We start from the raw sequence: 9,454 nt of genomic DNA, 5'->3' as shown, positions 1-9,454 counted from the left end.
TGTAATACCACCCCCTCCCAAATCTAGGTTCCCTGGGGTCTTGGAGCTGGCTCAAGACAGATGATAATTTGAACCCAGAAGCTGGAGCGAAAATGTAAAGGAAGTATATGGTTGCTGGGGTTTCTAATTCTTATAAAACAGCCCCTCAGGAAAGCACAGAGGACAGAGACCCTCCTGAAGTGATTCCATGTGCCCTGTATTGATTCCTTCATTCTCTCTCCTCCCGCCTCACCCCCCACCTCCTGCCCTGTTTGTTTTAGTTACGAAATGCTGTGAGCACCTTGGAGCTTGGTTTTGACTGAAAATTAACCTTGAAACACGCCGTCCTGAATGTCAGAGACAAATTGCAGTCTCCCAACCGTCGGCTGCAGCTGGCGGGGCCGCATACGCCCTGCGCGGGGTGCGGGACAGCGCCCCTGTCCGTCACCGGAGGCCGGGCTCCCAGAAGGCTCCCAGAAGGCAAAAAGCCTGGGCGGCCGGACCAGGCGCGCCCCGCGCCTTCCGGAGCCGCTGCGGGGCTTAACTGTAACAGCCAGGGGCCTCCCAGGAGCAGCGGCGGGAGAGTTAAAGGTGTGTACAGTTTTTCTAAATACGACAGCGCTTTGCAAATTGGCTCTGTCACCGTCTTGTTGTTTTGACAAGGAATGAGCACTGAGAGTGACGAAACTGGAATAAATAAATGCGGCTTTTATGAAGTTCTGCAGAGGGAACGGGGCGCCAAGGCCCGACGAGCCCCTGGACGGGTGCACCAGGCGCCCAGTGCTATGGGACAGGGCGGGGGTCAGAGCCCTAAGCAGCTCCCGGGGTGTCTTCCTCTCAGGGCCCTCCTCCCATGGGCGCTCCCAGTGGACGCTGAAGGAAAGAGGGCTGTACCCGGGATCCCGCGCGCCCACTCTGTAGGTTCGCGAGTCCCGGCACCGCACGCGGGAGCGGTGGGAGCCGAAGGGCAGGTGCGCGGCTCCGGCCGCTGCTCTCTCTCACCTAGGTGTGAGCTGATTATTCAAATGGGCTGCCCGGGGTCTGGGGATTGGAGGCCCGCGCCCGCGCGCCGCGCTATATCACCAGCCGCTCACGTCACTGCGGCACTTGTCCGCTCGCGGTCCACACCTCTTCCTCCTCCTACTAGTCCTCCTCCTCCTTCTCCACTTTCTCTCCACCTCCCCACCCCCCACTTGCCCCCGCGCCGCGAGCTTCCCGCCGCCTCCGGGCAGCTCGGCACTGCCATCCTCGGCCTCCAGCGGGTAGCCCGCGAGCGCGGTGGCATCGGGAGACCGGCGCTGCGGGCACCTGGGCTCCGGTCTGGGCCACCTCCAATTTTCGGCCCCCTCCTCCCGCGACTCACCCCTCCCGCCCACTTCCAACTACCGCCTCGGGCCAGCCCGGGGAGAGAGAGGGAGTGGAGCCGAGAGAGAGGGAGCGCGAGAGAGGGAGGGAGGGGACGGTGCCTTAGCTGACTTTTTTTTTTTAAGAGGGTGGGGGTGGGGGTGATTGCTGGTCGTTTGTTGTGGCTGTTAAATTTTAAACTGCCATGCACTCGGCTTCCAGTATGCTGGGAGCGGTGAAGATGGAAGGGCACGAGCCGTCTGACTGGAGCAGCTACTATGCCGAACCGGAGGTAGGCACTAGCCTTTTCCGGGGGGACGTGGGGTGGCGGTATTCGCTCTTTCCCCAACCTCGTGTTCTATCCCTGCCCGCATCGTCCCTCAACCTCCAGCCGCTCTCGGCAGCCGCGTTTTCCACCCTCCTTTGACTCAAATGGGTCTCTTTTTTATACGACACACTGTTAGCCTTGAGATAATATTAACTTTGTGATCAAATATTGACTTGCGGCGCCTCCAAATCCTCTTCGTGGCCGAGCCACGCACTATCCTAACAGAGTTATGTTTGGCAGCGCGCGGCTGGGGAGGGGTGGGAGGTCGGCGGCGAGGGGGTGGGTAGTTGTAGAGAAGAAGGTGGACAGGAGTTGGGGACTGAGGTAGAGGCAGAGAGTCAAAGACTAGCGGACAAAGAGAAAGTTTGTGACTGCAAAACCCAGCCGCGTGTACGTAGTTCAGTTTGCGGTCCCCTCCCTATCTCTCCATTCAGTGTCTCTGGCTGGCCTCAGACTCAGAGCATGCACTGGGTTTCGGTTCCCCCGGAGCCAAAGATGGGGTCCCGGAAGAAAAACTGAATAGAGAGGACCCTGGGACAGTCTTCTCTTGAGGCCGCCCGGAGCGGCCTTGCGTGGGGTCCCACAGGTTGCTCGCTAAGGTCGAGGTGGTGTCTGGGGCCGCGGGGCCAACCTGGTATGCTGGCGGGAGAGTTTGGGGAGACTCTGGGGAGGGCAGATGCATTTGGGGTGCCTGGCTTGTGGGTGCTCCAGGGACTCCTGTTTTAGAATATGAGCCAGGCGCAGAAGGGCTAGGTACCAGCCATACGCACAGAGCAGCAGCCTGCTCGCCACCTCCCCAAAGGGCGATCATGGCACACTCTAGGTGAAAAGGGGTCGGTGTCTGGGGCTGGGGGCCAGGTGAGGGAAGGACTCCCCAAAGGTCTGCCCGGAGGCGGGGGCCTGGGATGACCCGGTGGGTGGGAGGTCAGGACGCCCTTAAGCCGTGGTGTTAACGATGTGCGCCTCCGTCCCCGGGCTCTGTCCGCAGGGCTACTCCTCCGTGAGCAACATGAACGCCGGCCTGGGGATGAACGGCATGAACACTTACATGAGCATGTCGGCGGCTGCCATGGGCAGCGGCTCGGGTAACATGAGCGCCGGCTCCATGAACATGTCGTCGTACGTTGGCGCGGGCATGAGCCCGTCCCTGGCTGGCATGTCCCCCGGGGCAGGCGCCATGGCGAGTATGGGCAGCTCGGCCGGGGCGGCTGGTGTGGCGGGCATGGGGCCGCACCTGAGTCCGAGCCTGAGCCCGCTCGGGGGGCAGGCGCCGGGGGCCATGGGCGGCTTGGCCCCCTATGCCAACATGAACTCCATGAGCCCCATGTACGGGCAGGCGGGCCTGAGCCGCGCCCGTGACCCTAAGACGTACCGGCGCAGCTACACGCACGCCAAGCCACCCTACTCATACATCTCGCTCATCACCATGGCCATCCAGCAGAGCCCCAACAAGATGCTGACTCTGAGCGAGATCTACCAGTGGATCATGGACCTCTTCCCCTTCTACCGGCAGAACCAGCAGCGCTGGCAGAACTCTATCCGCCATTCGCTATCCTTCAACGACTGCTTCCTCAAGGTGCCCCGCTCTCCCGACAAGCCCGGCAAGGGCTCCTTCTGGACCCTGCACCCCGACTCGGGCAACATGTTCGAGAACGGCTGCTACTTGCGCCGCCAGAAGCGCTTCAAGTGTGAGAAGCAGCTGGCTCTGAAGGAAGCTGCGGGCGCTACAGGCGGTGGAAAGAAAGTGGCCGCCGGGGCTCAGGGCTCGCAGGGTCAGCTCGGGGAGGGCTCCGGGCCGGCCTCTGAGACTCCGACGGGCACCGAGTCACCCCATTCAAGCGCCTCTCCGTGCCAGGAGCACAAGCGAGGAGGGCTGGGGGAGCTGAAGGGGACGCCAGCCTCAGCGCTGAGTCCCCCGGAGCCGGCGCCCTCGCCTGGGCAGCAGCAGCAGGCCGCAGCCCACCTGCTGGGCCCTCCCCATCACCCGGGCCTGCCGCCCGAGGCCCACCTTAAGCCGGAGCACCACTACGCCTTCAACCACCCCTTCTCCATCAACAACCTCATGTCCTCGGAGCAGCAGCACCACCATAGCCACCCCCATCACCAGCCCCACAAAATGGACCTCAAGGCCTACGAACAGGTGATGCACTATCCCGGCTATGGTTCCCCTATGCCTGGAAGTCTGGCCATGGGCCCAGTCACGAACAAAGCGGGCCTGGACGCCTCACCCCTGGCCGCGGACACCTCCTACTACCAGGGGGTGTACTCCCGGCCCATTATGAACTCCTCTTAAGACAGCTGCAGCCTGGCTAGCCCTGGACAAGGACAAGAGAGGAAGTGGGGGGAGACTTTGAGGTAGGGGTGTTGGAGAGATGCAAGGAAGAAGAAATCCATTACATCCTCACCGGAGGACAGCAGTCTCCCCTTACTCTCTGTAGCTCTTCCCTCCCAAACAGATGGGCCACACTGATATGTATCATTCTATATAAGGAGGGAAGGCGGGGGGGAGATAAACAGTAAAATAGAAAAAAGAGAAAAAAAGCCCCCGGTTTCCACTACTGTAGACGCCTGCTTCTACATCTGGGAATGTAGCATCTGGGAATTCTGATTTTGTTGTTCTCCATTGCTGTGTTGCAGGAAAGTCTTACTTTATAAAACAAAACAAAGAAACAAACAAATCCAACAAACTTTTGTGACTCAGTATAAAACCATGTAGTTTTAACAGAGAATCAGAGAGTTGTATTATTGTATAAAAAGAAAAAAAATTATGTAAGGGTCTGTTGTGAATGACCAAGAAAAAAAATGCATTCTCATTCTTAACACGGTGAAATCCAGGTCTCGGGTCTGATTAATTTATGGTTTCTGTGTGCTTTATTTATGGCTTATAAATGTGTGTTCTGGATGCAAGGACCAGAGTTCCACAAATCTATATTAAAGTGTTATTGGCGGTTTTATTCCTTGAATCTTCAAGATGTTTTTTTTTTTTTTCCTTTGCCTGACTTAAAAAAATAAACATGTCTGAAAATTATTTAAAAATGGAGGAAGGGAGGGAGATCCTGGCTGGTTGCAGGGTTTTATTTTATTTGAGGGGGTACTTTTTTTCTTTTTTTAACCAACATTTTATTGACATTTTCAGGCATATTGAAGTTGAACTGGTTTTACAGAAAACACACATGTATCCATTGCCCAGATCCTACAATTACCATTTCACTGTACTTGTTATATTGCATATCTGTGCATCTATCTATACCTCCATTGGTCAGTTCATCTTATATTTTAAGTGCATTTCAAAGTAAATTTCTGACATCAGTACACTTCCCCCTAAACACTTCAGCAAGCCCATCATTAAATAGAACTCAATATTGTTTATAGTTACTTTTTGGATTTTGAGTTTATCTTTATACACAATGAAACAGAGATCCCAGGTTGACCATTCCATGGGTTTGATGCAGATTTATCTTTCAAGCCAGGAGCAAACCACGTATCTTAATTTTCCACCTGGGCTACATGAAGGTACAATGTCATTGACATCTCTTGGGCCCTAGGGCAACCTCTGTAGAGAGCCCTGGATTTTATGTCTTGCTGTATTTCCCATCTTAGCCCCCCTGCAAGTCAGTGAGCCCAGATTGAATTTGCAAATTCCTGGGGCAGCACTTGGCCTTTTCATCACTTCCTCTCTGTGGCATCCCTTTAACCTCCTGTGGAATTGAAATTCTGCCTGGATCTTACAGCCTCAGGCCTCTGTCTATATTTGGTGACCCTATCCCAGCCTCCTCCTTCACTTAGGTGCTCTGTACAACCTTGGTAGACCTAGCTGCAGGCCAAGAGTACTGAGGTGTCTGGGACCACCCCTTGGGACACCCGGTCTGGAGAAAGAAAAGACTTTTTCATGGAATTGGTTATAAGGACATCGCTAAGGGTGATGTTCCAAATCTTCTCTTTAAGGCATATTTTGGGTGAGGCGAGGTAAAGAGTTGTCTTGCGCGGCTTGCCAAGTGACCGTAGCCAGTGGAAAGATCCTAGGGTCTGTAATTTGCTTCCTCCCTTACGTTCCCCCACCAACGCTGACGTCCTAAAGCAGGGAGCGTCCTATTAACCCCAGTTGGCAAGCCGGTATTGCTGGGCCGATGGGGATGAGGGGTATATTGTGAGCCTTAAGGGAAAACCCAAAAGTATAAAACCCAGAATAAATTCTGACAACTGTGCTGTCTTTCCTCACAGACAGCCTAGCCGCACTAAATCGGCGGCCAACAACCCTGGAAACGCTGGAAGCGAAGGCCGGCCAGGGTGCGTAAACGGGCCCCGGCTTTGGCTTTGCCGGGGGCATTTGCGGGTCTGCAAGATGGCTGGGGGAGGTCAGCAGCCAGTGTCGTCGCGGGCCCCCCAGATTTTGGGCCATCCCGTGCACACCTAGCTTGCAGAGGGTAAGAACTCTCCGCAGGCCTCGGAGGCCAGGACTTTTTGCCTCTGGTTTCTAAAGCCCAGGCTCTGTCTCTGGGACTAATCTTTGGGCTTCCAGACCATCCAGACCTGGAGTGTCCCAGCTTCGCCCCAACCCTGGAGACCTCCTCTCGGTGCGTCTTCTGCCACCTTACGCGGTTTCTACCCCCTCAAACCCCGGCCTCCCCATGCGTTGAAGGGGGGTGTGCCTTCGCCTACGCCATCCCCTCCTCCTCTAAATCCTTTTTGAACACGCCACATTGTCCCGAATAACACAAGGAAGAGAAATTGGGGCGGAGGGGGTGGGGAGGGTGGAGAGTATCCGGAGGCAGCATCCAGCTATCAGGACTGTCTCCGCCTGGCAAGGACACACACGTCGTGAGCCCGGCCTGAAATGTGTTTCATTATCACATAAAAGGCTCCTGTGGCGAAGGAGCCGAGAGGCAGGGCCGGGGGCCGAGTGGGGGACAATAGAGGCTGAAAGCGCTGCCCTAACCTGATATGTTTCGTATCACACGCCCATTGTGCGAGGGTCGTTTTAAACTACTTAGCGCGCCCCCCTTCGCTGATCCCAGCGGATAAGATATAGCTCTTTCCGAATGTCGGGGAGTGGGCGCTTTCGGAGGTTTCTGCGCTTCTTGTGTCTTTCACATACCCCTACTCTCTCCCCCTCCCACAGCCCGGGTTCCAAGTTTACCAACTCACAGATCGCCCTCCGCCCGCTTTCCCCAACCCTAAGTATTGTAGGGTGCAGCGTTTCTTTTTTTTTTTTTTTTCTTCCTCTCTTTTTTCTTCCTTCTCCCCGCGCCATCCGCGCGCCAGTTTAAGCAACCATGATCTGTGAATAAACAAAGTCAGTAAACAACCGAAAAAAACATTCTAGATCCGAATTCCAGGAGGGTAAACTTCCCAGGCCACGTCACACTTCGGCAAATTTGCACAGATATTATATTGCCTCCCCCCCTCCTTTATTATTCTTTTTTTTTTCCAGGATCCCATTGTACTTAACCGAATTTTATAACGCTGATCGATATCTTGGTAAAATATTCATTTTTAAACTAGCGGGCAGTGAAATCTTTGCTTTGTGTGCTAAAGTCAACAGTCGCTGGGTTTGAGCTCAAATAAATGCAGGGATGCCTGGGCTCGGAGCAGTCGGCCGCCTCCCTCTGTGCGCTGGACGCTCGGCGGTCCGCTCGCGGGGCCTGAACACAGCAGGTAGGGAGCGCGCCCACTCTGGGGCCGCGCGGGGAGCCCCTCGGCCCTGTCCGCCCCCACTCGGGTCAGCGCGCCTCCTTTCTCCCAGGTAGTCCTCCTTTCTGAGGCCCTCGACGTCTGGGGGTGGGGGAGTGGCGGAGGAGGGAGTGAGACGCCAAATCAGTGAAGACCCGGGGGTTTGGAAGGTGGTCTACCCCCCCCACTCCCTCCCCGGAGTATTTCTAAGAATGCATAGTTTGGGAGGATGAGAGGTCGAAGAGTTACAAACTGGGAATAAATCTTGGCTCTAAACACAGTTTGTTGGGGCCCCGGAGCTAAGGGAAGCCACGGCCGGCCCCTGCAGCCACTAAGGGTTGGAGATTGGATCCCGGGGCCGCGCGTTTCCCAAGGACAGTGGGGAGGTGGGGGTTGGAGGAACGACCTTGGTCTCAGAGTCAGGGGTGGGGTTCAGCGGGAAATGGCTTACGGGTAGCCGGTGATTGCCGAGGCTGAGGCCCGAGAGTGACAACGCCCTCCCTCGACGTGCACGGGTTCGAGTCCCGCCTCGGCATTTCCCTGGAAGCCCTCGGGCCCAGGCGGCCGCTGGGGTCCGCGCCACGCGGAAGCAGGGGAGGGGCAGCGCCTCTCCGAGAAGAGAGTGGACTTTTCGTTCTGGGACAAGAAGCGGCTGGTGGTCTTTACGCACAGTCATGCATGGCTGCAGGCGCGTTTGGGAGCCTCGGGGGTTACGGGCCGGGTCCAGCAGGGAAAAGGCAGAAAACTGAGGCGGCGCCACTTATCACCCCACTCTCACCGCGTGTTGTCAGGTAGGGGCGCACTGCAATGCCTGAGGATGCGAGTTTGGAGGATCGAACAGAAGCGAACGCATCTTTCTCGGAAGGCGCGGGCTCCGAGTATTAATGGTTCTGTTGCTGCCAATTCAAACCGCAGGACCCTCGGTTTTCGAGGGCAGGGTACAGAAAAAATGTCTTTCTTCTGGGGTCTACCAGGTACCTCCGCCCCCTCAAATCTGCATCTCCCCGGGGGGTTTTGCTTTAAACTTCTGGGTACCCGGCCTGTGGCCCAGCCCGTCTCGATTACTCTGGGTACTTCACCAGGCGGTGACACTCTAGGTACTCGGTCCGTTGAAATTGCCCGCCACCCCACAGGAAAGCTCTTCCAGTCTGCGCCAGAGTCCCAAAATCTCAAACCCAAACAGGCAGAAATCGGTCCCGGTGATTGGCAGGATCAGTTATGTGGGCACCTCTGTGTGGAGGGAACCTGGGCCCCCTCCCCTCCTTCTCTGGTCCCCCGGGCCATACGTCTTTGTCCACTGTCCTGGAGGCCGGCTGGGGAACGCGCCCGCCGCTCTCTAAGCGCGGGCCCGGCTCGCGTGGCTGGTTATCTCCCCTGAACAAGATGGAACGCCTGCAGGACACATGGCCACGCTAATCGTTTTTAAATAATTAATGCCTCCCCGTTCCGCTGGTAATGCAGGGTCTAGAATCCGTCAATTACTTGTCATTAGACGTGTGTCGCCCCACGGCCTTCCCTTGGGCCTTTGACGGCGCCAGGTCAACTAGCCCAGCGCACTGCACGGCCGAATGAAAAGGTGCCGGGCCTCTGAGAACCCAGTGCGAAGTAGCCACGGCCCTTGATTAAGTGTGAAATTTGAAAGAAAGCCCCTCGCTGAAAAGATGAATCTCTCAAATGGCCAATTTAAATGCCTGATCTTTATCTCCCGCCTTCTCCTGGCTTTATAAAGAGAAACTGGACCTCAGTGCTTTGGGGGCCTTTTAATGTGGGTGTGGGGTGGGGAGAAATGAGAGATAAGGCTTAATAGAGCAGAGCGGGAGGTGTTTGCTCACGAAGGTACCTGGAGTTACCTCGGGGTAACTGGTTTGATCAGGGGCAGCATCAGTCTAATAACCGGGGTTGAAGGTTCTCCCGGCTTGAGACAGGGAGAGGGGTCGCTAAGACACTATCTTCTGGAATGTGTAAGCCAGAACTGTCTGGGAAAAGCAGGAGGGCGTTTTCTGGCCGTGAATCTTCAATCCCCAAGAGGTGACAGGAAAGGGAACATTGTATCTGGCGTTGCAGAACAGTTTGTGCTAGCTATTGCCCGCAGATTTGTAGGGCAACAAGTCCTGCTACACAGAAGAGACACTC

General features: G+C 56.0%; 1 protein-coding gene across 2 annotated transcripts; it reads left to right on the top strand.

Annotated features, from left to right (window-relative positions):
- The first annotated feature begins 329 nt into the window (after positions 1-329).
- On the top strand, positions 330-4,605 carry FOXA2 (forkhead box A2). Of its 2 annotated transcripts, XM_019713454.2 has the most exons (3): positions 330-570; positions 1,546-1,615; positions 2,640-4,605. In XM_019713454.2, the coding sequence occupies exons 2-3, from the start codon at positions 1,547-1,549 to the stop codon at positions 3,942-3,944; spliced, it is 1,374 nt and encodes a 457-aa protein (XP_019569013.1). In that variant the 5' UTR covers positions 330-570; position 1,546; the 3' UTR covers positions 3,945-4,605. The 2 variants fall into 2 exon arrangements, with proteins under 2 accessions (XP_019569013.1, XP_019569012.1); XM_019713453.2 differs by lacking the exon at positions 330-570 and having other exon boundaries at positions 1,399-1,615.
- The last annotated feature ends 4,849 nt before the right edge of the window (positions 4,606-9,454 follow it).

The sequence above is a fragment of the Rhinolophus sinicus genome, linkage group LG13 (genome assembly GCF_036562045.2).
Source record: "Rhinolophus sinicus isolate RSC01 linkage group LG13, ASM3656204v1, whole genome shotgun sequence".
In the NCBI taxonomy this organism is placed as follows: Eukaryota; Metazoa; Chordata; class Mammalia; order Chiroptera; family Rhinolophidae; genus Rhinolophus; species Rhinolophus sinicus.
This window is presented reverse-complemented; position numbering and strand designations above follow the sequence as displayed.